Source organism: Artemia franciscana, chromosome 12 (assembly GCF_032884065.1).
Source record: "Artemia franciscana chromosome 12, ASM3288406v1, whole genome shotgun sequence".
Lineage (NCBI taxonomy): Eukaryota > Metazoa > Arthropoda > Branchiopoda > Anostraca > Artemiidae > Artemia > Artemia franciscana.
The window spans coordinates 24800229-24816106 of NC_088874.1; the positions used below are offsets into that span (position 1 = coordinate 24800229).

The 15878-nt window shown below is 36.3% G+C and overlaps 1 protein-coding gene and 1 non-coding gene across 6 annotated transcripts in view; both read left to right on the forward strand.

Annotated features, from left to right (window-relative positions):
* Positions 1-6265: 6265 nt before the first annotated feature.
* The window catches only part of LOC136033901 (inositol-trisphosphate 3-kinase homolog), a 49039-nt gene continuing 39426 nt past the window's right edge, over positions 6266-15878 (forward strand). Inside the window, exon 1 of one of the 5 annotated variants that reach the window (XM_065714903.1) lies at positions 6266-6344. In XM_065714903.1, the coding sequence (XP_065570975.1) occupies positions 6318-6344 (27 nt within the window). In that variant the 5' untranslated portion in view covers positions 6266-6317. Of the gene's footprint in view, positions 6345-6428; positions 6641-14880; positions 15179-15878 lie in introns of those variants that run through there. The other 4 variants (XM_065714901.1, XM_065714902.1, XM_065714905.1 and 1 more) reach the window with 4 other exon arrangements.
* Positions 14857-14938, forward strand: Trnas-uga (transfer RNA serine (anticodon UGA)). Its single transcript has one exon. It is a non-coding gene; the product is annotated as a tRNA-Ser (tRNA).

A 15878-nucleotide genomic window follows, 5' to 3' on the forward strand; every position in this document is an offset into this window, starting at 1 on the left:
AGAGTAGGCAAGCCAAATGATATTAATGGTAAAATTCTGCTTGACATTAAGCATGCAGTTCAGGTTCAGGAAATCCGTTATTTAGGTTTTTACATTGATTTTAATCTTTCATGGAAACGCCACAGTGATGTTGTTGCAGCAAAGATTGTCCGGGGCCTAAGAGCAATTCAACGTTCCAACTTTTATTTATCTCCGAGAGTTTTATTGCTTTTATACCACGCTCTGATTCACCCTTATATTTCGTATGGGTGCATGTTATAGGAAAGCAATTTTTATCTGAGTTTTAAACGTATTCAGATTCTTCAAAATAAAGCGATGCGTCTTATTGGTGGATATGTTGAAGGTGAGCACAACACTACAGCTTGCTTCAAAAAGTTACAAGTGCTGAATGTAGGACAGCTACAAGAGTACTGAGTTGGAATTTTTGCCAATCAATGTTCGAATAATGTAAGTCCAGCGGTTTTTCGCGATTATTTTAGTGAAAATAGATCGTTGCATCATTATGAAACGCGTCACGCTAGTGATTTCGTCATTCTGCGCAAAAGTGGAACCAGTGCTAGCCTTCCTACTAGATTTCCAGGGCCTAAAGTGTGGGACTCTGTTCCGCAGAGCATTCGGGCGGCTGAGCACCTGGTGTTATTAAAAAGTAAATTGAGAAAGTATTTATTAGGCCATAGTTCATTGTTCTTTCTTTTTCTTTCTTTTTTCTTTTTTTTTCTTTTTTTTCTTTTTTTTATTACTATGAGATTGGTTATTATTATTGATGAGTTGATGAGAGATTGGGTCGTTATTGGTTTTCTTTTTTTTTTTTTTTTTTTTTCTTTTTTCTTTTTTGTTTTTTTGTTGTTTTTGTTGTGTTATGTTTGTAGTTAATTATTAATTAGAATATAAGTTTTATGTACCCACCCAGTCGCAAGTGCTTTTTTGCATCATTTTGGGGAGGGTACTGGGATATTAGTTAAATGTATTTGGATTATAAATGAAGTGAACTGAACTGAACTGAATAGTCTAATAAAAGAACTTATACCCCAAAAAGAGGTGCATCAGCAACATATCAGCAAAGGACATCAAGTTGAAACTTTCAGGGCATGTTGAAAAGTGTTTGAAATGCAAAGGCCCCTTGTCCATTCTAGACCCACCTTAACACACGTCCAAGCGATAAAATAGCTCTTTTTTGTCAAAATAGTCAATAGGTCTAAAAACTATGTATCTGGGAATATAATGCCCCCACCCCCAGCTCCTGGAGATGACGTTGTAGATTATGTCATTTGCCCATTGTTTACGTGCAGGATTTATCATTGGTAAAGACGGGGAATTTTTTATCCTGAGTGTATCAGAAAAGGATAGGAGCATTAAGGTAAAGCTTCAGGGAATACTCAGGGGATGCTACACTGAATCAACAGACATTATGTGCATTAAGGTTATCAAAAGGATGCATTTTTAAAATCTTAAAATCTTAGGAGCGACTAAGGGTAATAACTTTATACTTTCAGAACCACTATTACAACTGCTGTTGTGATAGCAACTGCAACCATTTGCAACTGCGACTATGACTAGTTGGGACCACTTGTAAGTGTGACTACTCATGACTGCAGCTGTGACTATTTGTATCTACTAATGAGAGTTGTTGCAAAATTGACTATTTGGGACTGTAACTATTTGTGACTGCGAGTACTAGCGAATGCAATTGCTTATGACTGTGAATGTGGCTACTTGCAATTGCAACTGTGACTACGACTGTATGCGAATGATACTATTTACAATTGTTATTACTTGCGACCGTAATAACTTATAACTATGACTACTTTCACCTGCAAGTTCGCGAATACTTGCGACCGAGACCATTTGCAATCCCGACTACTAACGACTGCGATTCAAATGCAACTTGACTGCTATTGCGGCTACTTGCGACTCTGACGACTAGCAGCTGTAACTGCAATTACTTACGACTGCAAGTGCAAAAACTTGTGACAAGTAACAGCTCGTGACTCCTACTGCTACGGCTTGCGACTTCGACTACTGCTAATAGTGTCAAAATAATAGTCTACTACTATTATCGAAATGGCATAGTACATACAGATTATCAAAAAGTATTATCTGCAACATCTCACGAATGGCTGAGGTTATCAAATCATAAATTTCGTAGAATATTAAGGGAGGTGCTGTACTAAATCAAAAAACTCCAGGTGCATCTAAGTTGTCAAAAGCTCGTATCTGAGCGTATCTGTATGATCGTATCCGTATATGATGAAACTCTTATGGAATGCTAAGGGGGGTTTAAAACAAGACCAAACGACATTGTATGCTTCCAAGTTATCGAAACGGCATATCATCAATATTTCAAGAGTAATAATGGAAGAATATCATTTTAAAACATTCAGAGATTTTTGAGAGGGATGTTGACCTTAAAGATAATATGTGTATCTTAGTTGTTACTAGGCGTAGCTACAATTTTTAAGCTGAAAATTTCAGAAAATTTCGAATTGGATGTTGAGTCAAATCAAAATACAACGATGTGCAACCCGACTGTCAAAAGTGCGCATGTGGATTATCTGAGGTTTTATTGGCCTGTGGTATTTGATTGTAACTTTCACGGGATTTTGAATTAAATCAAAAGATACTTTGTACACCCAGCTTTTTAAACTGGTGTATGCATCATTTCAGGAACAGTTAAGGGTACTAAGTTAAAACTTTCAGAGAATGTCGAGGAGGATGTTGAGCTCAATCAAAAGACACTATTTGTATTCCGGTTGTCAGAAGGGCTATTTACAATATTCCAGGAACGGTTAATGGCACTCGGTTGAGGAGGATGTTGAAATTAATTAGAAGACACTAATTAGACCTTATAAATTAGAATCAGATATTTCAATTCTTACGCTGGGGACGTGAAAAACTGGAGGAATATTCATTATTTTAACTAATAGCAAAAATTTAGGCAATCAAAAACAAACAAAAATTAATTTTGAAAAATATCCGAAAAACAAGTTTTTCAAAGAACAAAAATCCCTATAAACAAAAGTTTGGCTACTGTTCCCTTCCCCTCCCCTAACCATAAAAGTTTAAAGCCTATCACGTCATTTGCACTTTATTGAAAACCAATTATAATACAAACGTTTTCTTTTTTACTTACAACATTAAAAAAAAAACTGCAATGAAATTTAAAATCTTGAATTGTCGAGTTTTCAGCAGTTAATATCATTATCATAGGCTGCGCAACAGCACTGCCTCATTAAAGGGCGAAATGGGTACAATTTACTATTTATTTATTATATTTTTTCCTAGCCAAGGTACTTCGTGTGTTATTTTTTGTTTTTGTTTTTTTGTTGTTTTTTTTTACCAAGGTTCTTCCTATAGAAGGAGTTATCGCAACAAATTCGAAAGGAGTTCATTCGACTGGAATTTGAAAGTTTTAGTGTCCTTTTTAGGAGTCAAAAGTGATTGGAGGGCCACCAGCCCCCGGTCTTCATTTCCCCAACTCCATCCAATCAAAATTTTGAGATAGTCATTCTATTCAAAATAGATGAAAGGTTTAAAGAGTCAAAGTGATCAGAGGGCAACTATCCCCCCCCCCCACATCCTCTTTTCGCCAAAATAGACCCTATCAATTCTGAGATAGCCACTTTGTTCAAAATAGTCTAAAGATCATATAACAAGGCTTTCGAGGTTGACACAACCCCCACAGCCTGGAGGCAAGGTTTGTAAGTTATGCCTCAGGGGCATATAAGATTTTATGAAAATGGTCTATAAATTTTGGAATAGGCTCATTTGATTGGAAGAGTCCCTTTTAAGAGTCAAAAATGAACGGAGGGGAACTAGCCACTCCCCCGCCCTCTTTCCCAAATGCATCTGATTGAAATTTTAAGATAGCTATTTCGTTCAAAATAGTCAAAAGATCATGTAACGGTGTCTGCAGGGTTGACTTAACCCACAGAACCCAGGGCCAAAGGGTATAAATTATGCCCCAGGGCATATGAGGTTTTAACGGAATTAACTGAAAAACTCCAATAAAAGGTTTTTCAAAGAAAAGTAAAGATCATATTAAGTTTAAAATTGGAAGAAATAAAAACCTGTACTAATTCAAACTCAAAACAGCCAGGAATTACTATAAAAAATAAATAAAACCCAATACGAACAGAAATTAAATAAACAATTAAAGCCGAAAGACATATAACCGGTACTAATAGAAATGAATAAATAATTCTTAAAAATAGTGTGGTGAAGCGAACAAGGTTATAGCCACCAGATGTAGTAAAGTGGAAAGGTTATGGCCACTAGGTGTGATAAAGTAACCATGTTGGATCCGCTCCGAGGTAAGGAAGTATGGAAGGATTACTGCCCTAGATGGGGCAAGGGGTTAATTGGGGTGATTCGATAAGAAGGCTAATAGCTATGGGTAGCTATTAGCTATAAATCGACGTTCCTTCTGAGCTATACGAGTAGAGAGATATTAATAACAGATTACTTTTAATTGACCTTAAACAACGACAGTACGCACTAATTGACTCTGAACAACAATGGTACGAGGTACTCTCGCTAGACAACATGGTATTGGGAATAGAGTTCCAACAGATTAAAGATACAATACGAATTTTTCAAGGATAAGCCTCAATTTTGATATATTCATCGGCGCTTCTTATGAGAATTATGCTAACCTATATGGTTATTTAGTGCAAAATTACAAACATTCTTAGTATATTTTATTCTTATGGCACTGTAATCAATATTATACAAATAGGATATTGTATTTCCCACTATAAAAACATTCAGGCAAAGATTGTCCGTGTAAATCCTAAAAAGTTCTTTTTAGGTTTAGCCTCGGAATCGGAAAAAAAATAAATAAATTAGTGCATGGAACCCGTTGCTTTTGGTCGACAAATCTTGCACTCCCTTTCGGTTTTGAGTGATATATTTTTCCTTTTCTTTCAATAAAGGTCCGGACAAGGGAGTTCTAGATTGTGTAGGGTATGCCGAGAGGATCGAAAAATCTGCTGCCTTTCCATTACAAACAAAGGACACGCTTAGAAGCAATCGGGAAAGTTTTCTCAAGACAGTGGAATTCAATCCGGTGAATATTTCAACCCTATGTCCAAGGGCCTTCCTCAGTAAAACACGAGCAAAAATATATAAAAAAGAAACTTATACTAAAATATGAACTTTAAAACTAAAAATGTTTTAAATACTTTTAAAACAGTCCTAGCATCATTACTTCAATGAAGTTCAACAACTAATCCTAGTTTTTGTACTGGGAAATCGCTGGAACTATATTTAATTTATCAGTACTAGGGTGTTGCTTGGAGGTGGGACTTATTCCTAGTAAAAGCGACTGAGTCTTCTTAACAATAACTTTAAAGCCTATTATTGCACCCTGAGACCTAAAATCCTCCAAAAAAATAATTCATTTTACTTATTTTCATTTAGGACCATAAAGTCCTAAGTATAATCTAAGACTAGGAGAAATTAACTTTCTCTTTAGATTCCATGCTCTTCCACCGCCTTTGCCATGTTTTTTACGAAAAAGTCCATCAAAATGACCCATACAAAGGGTGATAGAATGCAAACCTGCTTGACTCCTGATTCAATTCAAAACCGAGGTTGATTTGAATAGGGCTTGAGTTAAATGATGTTCAGTTAAACAGGGGTTGAGTTGGATGGGGTGTTCAGCTGAACGAGGGTTCAGTTAAATAAGATCGCTTTGACCCCTAAAAAAGGGTACTAGACCTTCTTATTTTCCATTCAATAGCCCCCCTCCAAAGTTTACACCACCATCCTTTGTATAAAAGCCGATAACTTACAACCCTTATTCTGAGAGATGTGGGGGCTCGTCATCCTCAAAGTCATAATTTTTCGACTTTTTACTATGCCGAACGACATGGCTATCTCGGAATTTTGATTGGATGCGTTTGGGAAAATGATGGGCGTGAGGGGACGGTTGCCCTTCAATCACTTTTGCACAAATTAAAAAGGGCACGAGCCCTTTAAATTTCCAATCGAATCGGCCCTTATCGAAGTCTATACGACAACTCCTTCTGTGCGAAGTGCCCTGGTCTAAAACAAAAAAAAATAATAATACATTGTACCCATATCGCTCTTTTCTTAGGCAGCGCTATTGCGTAAGATCATTTACATTCAATTTTACCAAAGGGTAATCTAAAATACTATTAAAGCACTATATTTGGTAGTACTTAACTAAGGTAAATAATAACTTAATTTATAGGAGTTGAAATTGATGGCCTTAATTTGACCTTATTTTAGGTAGCGCGCATTTCTACTCGCTTTCAGGTACAAATTTAAAATTGCAGGAGTATTTAATAAAAATAATGAATACAGAAGTTTTAAAGATAAAGGTAAAGTGAAATACTGTTTTAATTACTCAATATCCCCTAAAGCAAGCCAATCACTTGAATGTCTTAACTATTTTTCATCTGCATTTAGTATTGAATTGGAACTAGATGGGAGTTTTGTGAAGGCTGTCTTAAGTAGTGCGATGCTGTTAGATCTAGCTTAAATATTTGAAAAACTTGGATTATAGAAGTTTACTGAATGTAAAAGTCTGTGCAAAATGCAAATATTTATCAAAGCAGCAGAACAATACAACAAGATAGTTATTGAGAAGATTGACAAAGCAGGGAAGACTGAAAAGGTAGGCTAGGCTGAGCTGCATTTAAACTTCACACTTCTATGCAATTTTTTATATCATTCTTGTTTAAGCCCTGTCTTAAAGGAAACTCTAGGCTATAAATTCCCCTGGTGAAAAAATGGTTGTAGGTTGATTAGCCTAATTCCATGATTGACTTGGGTGCATGTTGGACATTTTAAGCCTACTTCATTTTTTTGGTATAAAAGAAAATCAAGTAAGCAAAGAATGTCTGAATTGTCCCTAGGCTAATCATGGAATTAGGCTATTCAACCTACAACTGTTTTTACATCAGGGGGAACTATAGGGGTAATGCTTATATTAAGGGATTATTCAGATAGCTAAGATATAAACTTACCTCTATAGTCAGAATTGCATCCTGAATCCAAATTTACTATTCATTTGTGTTTGTAATTAACTTTACCCTCACCCTCTAAATATATGATATAATCCAATTCTGGGTATATTTGCACATTAGGGGGTGCCCTTTTGGTTCACATTAGGGGGTGCCATTGGTTCAGGGATAGATCTAGAGCAAAATCTTGGGGGAGGCCCATTGTGACAAGGGTGCCAGTGAGCAAAATCTTGGCAGGATGCAAAAACAGGATAAGTGGATATAAAAAAAAATCTTGGGGCCAGGGTCCCCCCACATCTGCAAGTGGGTGGGCTGGGGATAAAGTTCATTTCCAATGCAAATGAATATGAAATTTGGATTCAGGATACAATTCTGACAGTAAAATTCTAGTTAATTGACTTCTTGCTATCTTGGAAAGGCTTAGGTTAGGAAAATGAAACTTTCAGGGATGGGTCTACAGGCTAAATTATGTCCCAGGAAGGTATTTTGAAGTACCCACCTCCACTCCTTCTCCCTCTAGAGAGGCCTGAAATTTGCCTACATGACAGGTCTATACCTATTGAAATTTTGATAAACAACATTTTACCTTAATTTTCAGTTACTAGTTGCTTTTTCTCTGCCTTCAGTTCTGAAAATGCAATTCCTGTTATTTGAGTAGAATCTTGAGCCATATCAATGTTTTTTTTTGTTTTTTTTTCAAAATTTAGGAAATGTATTTGTATATCTTTAAAACCTTATAAAATGGAATTGAGCAAAGTTATGAAGCTGAAAACAATTTTGTTGTACTTCAATTAAGCAGACAATCTATTTTGCAAGGTTTCACTTTTATAACACACATATTTTTAAAGGTCATCAAAGGTCAGGGCCCTCTAGGGGGAGAAGGAGTGGAGGTAGTTGCTCCAAAATGCCTTCCCAGGACATACTTTAGTCTGTAGATTTGTCCCTGAAAGTTTCATTTTCCTAACCTAAACCCTTTCTGAGATAGCAAGAAGTCAATTAACTAGAATTTTACCATTCTGACTATAGAGGCATGTTTGAACATTACCCTCTCCTCTAATGTGCAAATATATAGGCCTACCCTGAATTGGTATATATAAGGGTGGGAGTAAAGTTCTTTTCTGATTCAAATGGATGTTAAACATGGAATCAGGATGCAGTTCTGACTATACAGGTAAGTTTTTTTTCTTAGCTATCTGAATAATCTGTTTTTATAAACACTAAGCCTACAAAAAATTGTAGTTTTGAAAAACAAACATTTCAAAGGTGCTTCCACTGACTTCACCCATGCCAACCCCCCTCCCTCATTTTTGGTATAATTATGTGAAAATCCCTGGGGAGATAAAGTTAGAGCTGATTTTCCAAAGTCAAGTTCAAATGATAATGGAAAATAAACTATATAGGACTATAAAGGCAAAGTTATACTAAAAAAATATGAATTGTTTCTGTGCATACTTGGATTATGTTTGCCTATCTTAGTTCCTATGTCTATCCTTTTTGTATTCCTAGAGATTAAAAGATGAAGATGTTAAAAGTAGTATAGCCAAGGTTTGGGGTGTATACGAAGATGTGTCTCCAAGCCAAGATTAGAATATTGGAAGCTACAGTGATGACAGTAGTCAAGTATGATTCTAAAATGTGGGTGCTCCAAAAAGCAGAGGAGGACTTGCTAGATGTTTTCCAGAGACATTGTCTACAGATTGTTTTTGGTACCCAACTGACTGACTGTATCTCAAACAGTGAGCTGTACAAAATTGTGGTTCAATCCTGCTCTTTAGGACTATAATGAGAGAAAGGTTGAGATGGCTAGGACATGTCCTGAAGATGAAGGATGACAGATTGTCCTCTTCAGTCAACCATCTACCTTAATTTGCAACTTTGAGAAATCTGTGGTTTTCTCCTTGTGAAGCTTCAGAGTTGATGATTGAAGTTGTTTTCTAAGCTATTTAGTGACCAGTTGCTTCCCAGTTGAGTTTGCACTCACTCAAGGACCACCCAGCATCTAGTCTTCATTTATAAATATCAACAGATTCAGCAGTAACTGTGTCTCCAACTGTTGACTATTCTTGAGGAAAAGAATTGAGTGTGAACACTGGTTAGGTAGACTGCTCAACAAGTTTTAGCCATTGATGATGGCCAGCATTTAGAAATAATGCTGCAAGAGTGTTTGCTTTCACTAAGTTGTGGGTTAGAATAGTATTGCATGGTAAGAAGGCTCCTACATGGCAGATATCACTTAATGATATCAGATATCATAGCAGCCAGCACTTAGGTGTTAGTGGTATAATGCATAAGTACCCAAATACTTTCCAAGCTATTCAAAAAGCCCATAATCAAGAAATTAATGAAATTGTTTTTATTAACATGCTTCCTTCTCAGTAGCCTCAATTATAAGCTGGGATGATCTGTAGCTTTATTGCTAAAGTTTTCTTTAATCACAATTTTGAAATATTGTTGAAACTAGTGTTGGATGATAATGGATATTGATATCAACTATCAATATTGAAAACTAGATTTGGGTATTTTTGGATATTTTCAGCTTTTTTAGCGTCTACTGGTGGACGTCCAGTGAAAGAGATCCAACATTGAAAATTGTTTCACAAATGGCCAAGAGGAAGAAGAATATTTTTTCAATCTATTGACTGATACATGCTGATACACAGCATACATAGCTGTAGCCATTGGCATAGCCTGTTCTCTAACCCAAACTACGTTTAGTGAGGGTGGACTCTTCTCTCAATTGTTGCATAGGACCTCCCTAGATAAAATGCCTTCTAGCCTTGTAGGGCTTGCTCAGATCGTACTCGTCAAGATTGCCACATACATCAATCCACATTTCAAAAAATTGTGTATTCCCCAAATGGATTCAAACTTGCTGGAATATGTGTTAACAGATGCCAGTGCCATGACAGTTCTTGTGATTCAGCCACTACAGAATCAAGTCAGTTTGTGGGGATCACATGATGAAGTTTCACTAGTCAATGTAATGAAGGCTTCACCAGCAGCCGCATTTGTCACACCTCTCTAGATCTTCAGTAGAAAGTTTTTAGTTACAAGATAAACTGATCTAATCAAATTGTAGAAGTCTGGTAATACGGGTCTCAGAAATACTAATGAGATGAAATTGATGTCCATGCAAGCCACCAATGAACCTGCTGACAATGGATTCAAAGCCTGATCAGTTAATCAAAGAGTTCGTGGTAGCGAACTGTAAATAAGGAGCGTCTCGGCCCAATAGCAACTGAAACTCTAAAACACGGAGTTTTGATAATATAGATACATCAAAAGGATTGGCTCTTTATGCTGATTCCAGCTATATAAAATTCATCAAGTTTAATCTACCCATCAAAAGCTACAAGCCTGAGAAAACTTGCAAGATTTTCGAGAAATGGTGGAGACTAAAAGTCAACAAATCTCAATAAAAATTGCACCATGAGATTTAGCATATCAGAGAACCCTATTATAATGGTTTCTAGCTTCCATCTGGAAAAACTATTCGAACGGAAATTAAAGTTCTAGTTGCCCATTTTGTGACCAAAAAGATTTGAGACAACTAGACCCCCCCCCCCCTTCCTCCTAAGCTCCTTTTTTCCCCAAGTCATTTGATCAAAATTTTGAGATAGCCGTTTTGATTAGTATAGCTGAAAAGTCTAATGACTATGCCTCTGGGAAGACATGCCCCCCCCCCACAGTCCACGGGAAAGGATTGTAAGTTATGTAAATTCCTTAGTTTTTCCATATAGTATTTATTATCGGGAAAACAGAGATTTTCGAGGAGGGTTTTCAGGGATGAACTTTCAAAGGGAAACTTTATACAAGATTTTACCAGAATTCCTATGCGAAATTTCTTTTATTTGATTTACTTGCTCTTTGTAAATTCAATTTTATATGTCAATATATTCAGTAGAAATTGTCAGGGGAAAATTTTCAAAGGGTTTGAAATTTTGGGGAGATTTTTCGGTGGAAAAAATTCTCCATTGGGGAATTTTCCACGAAAAAGACTTTCCATTTGAACGTTGAAATGAGAGTATTTTCCACAAGAGAAACTTTCTATTGGGACAAAGTGAGGGGAAAATTCACTGGAAGAATTTCCCACAGAGGGAGGATTTCTGGCATGGTTTGAAAAACGATTAGAAATTAAAAGATGTGCATGTAATTTTTAAATAAAAGCAGGGTAAAAAGAATTTTTCAGGCGGAAGTATCTACAAGAAATTTTTTGAGGGTAATTTTCAGCGGGGATAGAATTTCCCGGGGGAAGGGGGATCTTATGTGGGAGGAACTTTCCAAGATAAATTTTCGTGGGGTGAGATTTTCTACGGAGGGAAGAGGCAGATTTGCAAATTTTGATTGTTTGTCCCAATTCTTCAAGAATTGTATTTTTTTTTGTTGGGAAGAACAGACATTTCTCGGGGAGGGGGAATTTTCTTTGGAGAAGATTTTATAAAAGGAGTGTTTTTTGTGGGGAGGGAAGTCTCCGGATGGGAACGTTTAAAGGGAAACTTTGCACTAGGGAATTAATCAAACTTCCTACACTCAATCAAAATTGACTTACTTTCTCTTTGCCAATTCAATTTCATCTGTGGAGAAAATCTGGAGAAATTGGCCAGGAAAATTTTAAAAGGGGTTGAAATTGTTTGGGGGATTTTTCCGTGGGAGGATTTTCTGCCGGAGAAAGTCTACATGGGGAGCTTTCCACGGGAGAAACTTCCCATTGTACATTGGGAGGGGAAAGTTTCTAGGAAAAAATTTCCACAGATGTTAGATTTCCGGCATGATTGGAAAAACAAGTCTTTAATAAAATGAAAATAGCCTAGGCTAAAAAGGATTTCCCAGGTGGTGTTGTCCGTAAGAATTTTTTCGGTGGGAATTTTTAGCAGGGGTGGAATTGTCTGGGGAAGGAGGATCTTACGCGGTGGAACTTTCCAAAGAATAATTTTCGTGGGGATGGAATTTTCCATAGAAGGAAGAGGCAGATTTTCTTTCAACTAAGAGTAAGGAGCAACATTAAGACTTAGAACGACAGACATTTTCCCGTATATGAAGGGGGATATATCCCTTCTTCAATACCTCACTTTTTACGCTAACTTTTGACTTTTGTCCCAATTTTTTCACAACAACTCCCAAAAGACAAGGGCCGTTTATTCAGAGCAAGAAGTATTTTATACACAAACAACTTTGGGATTAATAGCGGCGTATTGAGGAGGGGCCACCCCCTCATATACGGAATAGTTTCTGTTCTCTTAAGTTTATTGTTGCTCCTTGCTTTCCCTTGAAAAAGAAAGCATTTTTTATTTAATCACTGAAAGGCACAACCCATTCTCAGGCGGAATTATTGACATGCTATTGATTTGGGTAACTAATTTTAGCCAGTAGTTTATTTTTCTTTCTCCCTAAGCCCTAGTAATTCCAAATCTGGGTTTTTATGATATTGATTCATGTAGCCTAATTGCAGTTCGTTTTTATATATTTTATAATAACTTAGAAAAAATTGTGCAACATACTCTTTAATTACAATTTTTTTTTATTAAACTTTGGCAAAACCAAGAGTTAATCTGAGTGAAAACTGATCTGAAATACTGAAGTCGATATATCGATTAGCGAATCGATATATCACAGTCTATTCAATATTTGATTCCAGGGGGGATGGACCGCACATATTTTTAAGGCACCCTTATTTGTTTTTTCTCTTTTTTATCTCTCTTTTTTTAACAAACTTGTCAATTTGGTCAATTATTGGCGCCCTTGTCACATTGCTCCACCCCCAAGGTTTTGGTCTAGATCTGCCTGTGTTTGATTTGTGGTACTGTTTTTGCATGTAATTGATCTTAAGCTAGATTTATTGAAGTACTTGAAATCTAAGATGTCCAACAATGATAAAATCTTCGTCTCTTTGAAATTTTACTTTCATTCAAAACTAGGTCAAACAAGAGAATTAAAAACTGTTTGCCTAGCGCTTTTTGTCACAAAGATAAAAAGAAGTAATGAGGATTAGTTCCAGAAATTATTTGCAACCATGATTTTTTTTTTTTTTTTTTTTTTTTTTTTTTTTTTTTTTTATAAGAATTTTCATTCTTAAATGCCAATCACTCGAGCATATAACATGAAACCTGCCATTTTTCCGACTAATAATTTTGCACTAAAATAAAAAAAACCCGCTCCTTACACTAAAGTTTGACTCTTTCTCTAAAATCTACTTTTTGAAACAGTAAAAAACTTTAGCGTAAAGAGCGAGGCATAGAGGAGGGAACAGCCGTTTTAACATACGGAGTAATTTCTGTTCGTTTTAACTTTTAATGTCGCTCCTTACTTTCAGTTGAAAAAAACTTGTTTCTTTTATTTCATTTCTGAACGTTTTGAATTAATGCATGTTTTGATTTTGGCTCTCCGCACATGAATAATTGAAACAAAATATGCATATTAATTTTTTTTGGCTAAATGGCTTTTTCTTAGTTTTGATCGGACGATTTTGAGAAAAAAGAGTTAAGGGAGGAGGCCTAGTTGCCCTCCAGTCTTTTGGTTGCTTAAAAAGGCAACTAGAACTTTTAATTTTTACCAATGTTCTTATTAGTGAAAAATTTACGTAACTTACAAAATAACTTACGTAACGAACTTCTATATTTGTATATTTTTATTCGTCTGTGAGGGGGTTTCCACCCTCACTAATACCTCGCTCTTTATACTAAAGCTTAAATTTTGTCTCAATTCTTTAGGAATGACCCCTGAATCACAAAGGCTGTAGAATAAATAGTTGAAATTACTAAAAATACTTTAGAGTAAAGAGCGAGGTATTTAGGAGGAGATGAACCCGTCATATGCGTAACAATCTCTGGTCATTTTAAGTTTTAATGTTGCTCCTTACTTTCAGTTGAAAAAAACTTTTCATATTTATTTTTTCATTGTTTTTGTTTTAAATAATGCTAGAAATTTCGTGTCCCCTTATTGGAATTTTCCCCCCACGACAAATTCCTCCATGAAAAGATCCCATGTAACCCCCCTAATCCCCTCCCCCAACCAAAAAAATCCCCCTGAAAATGTCTACACTTCCCAATAACCATTACTATATGTAAACGCTGGTCAAAGTTTGCAACTTGCAGCCCCTCCCCCAGGAATTGTGAGGGTGCAAGTCCCTCACAATTCCCCAAAGACATAGTTATTAGGTTTTTCGACTATACTGAACAAAATAGCTGTCTCAAAATTTTGATCCGTTGACTTTGGGCAAAAAACGAGCGTGGGAGGGGGCCTAGGTGCCCTCCAATTTTTTGATAAATTAAAAAGTGTACTAGAACTTTTAATTTCCTCTAGAATGAGCCCTCTCGCAACATTGTAGGACCACTGGGTTGATACGATCACCCCTGAAAAAAAAAGAAAAAAAATGACACGCACCTGTGATCGGCATTCTGGCATAAAACACGAAATTCCACATTTTTGTAGATAGGAGCTTGAAACTTCTACAGTAGGGTTCTCTGATACGGTGAATGCGATGGTGTGATTTTCGTTAAGATTCTGTAACTTTTAGGGATGTTTTCCCCTAATTTCCAAAATAAGGCAAATTTTCTCAGGCTCGTAACTTAAGACTAAATTTGATTAACCTTATATATTTAAAATCAGCATAAAAATCTGATTCTCTATTGAGCCGGGTTGCTCCTTGCAGTTCGTTACCACGAACTGGTTGATAACAATACTGTTCCGCATCAGATGTTCGTTAAATACTGCCCCCGCCCCTTGTGAAGGGGCCTAGACACGAAAAATTCTGTCGAATTAATTAGATTACTTGTGAATTGAGTTCATTGAGTTTGATTCACTTACAATTGAAACATCATAAATAGGCTAGATGTTTCAATACAATCCTACAATTTTTATTTTCTACCAAGCAGTCGTGGCCGAGTGGTTAAGGCGTTGGACTTGAAATCCAATGGGGTTTCCCCGCGTAGGTTCGAATCCTGCCGACTGCGAAATTTTTGGTCAGTAAGAACCGTCAGATGCACAATTGTTTTACATATGCTGTGCAGATGCATGTTTACTATTTCAAAACGCTTATTGTTCCAATTGACGTCACTTGTTCAAACATATATGTCCAGGTTTCGCATTTAAGCTTCTATAGAATCAGTCGTTATGGTGATTTACAACTGTTCTGGTATCTCGGATATTTGGATGTCCTTCATGAAGCTGTCAAAAAACGAGGAAGTTAGTAGGTAGTTTAGGACTCTAGTAGTCACTTTAAGGGTCCAACATAAAATCCGTGAAGGAAGCGATTTGGAAAGATTAGAAAAGATGCATCGATTGGTGTGTTCACTTCCATCTAAGTAGGCTAATTAAAAAAAAAAAATAATCTAAATTCACCGTCTTTTAAGATTATCGTATTGGGGGAGGGATTAAATCAAACCTAGCCTACTTTGAGGCAAACAACCGCCTGAATCTATCAAGCGCTGCATTTTCATAAGAACAACCACTGGGCCTATTTGTAGATACGTACAAAGGGAAGGCCTTTGCCACCCCCACAAAAACTCAAGGTTTTAATGATTCTTTCTGATTTCCTATATTGGTAAAGGACAAGAATAGCGGCTCTTCAGACGGAGACATCCTTGAATAAAAAGAGAGGCCCTCAAATTGCTAATATTATGTTCATTTCCATGGGTCTATTTGCGTTTTTGACAATTCGTCCCCAGTCCCCTTCTAAAGATCTCATATAGCCCAAGGCTGTACAAAAAACAAAACAACTAACAACACAAAAAAAATGATGGAACTCTTACTTTATAATATGCAGTAAGTATCAATGAATAATATTTCATTTTTTTTCTATTTTTATCTGTTTTTGAATCAGTTCTCATCAATTACTATGTTAGTTTTTTCTGCATAGCGTAAGGCTGTATGGGACCCTTAGAGAGGGGGGGG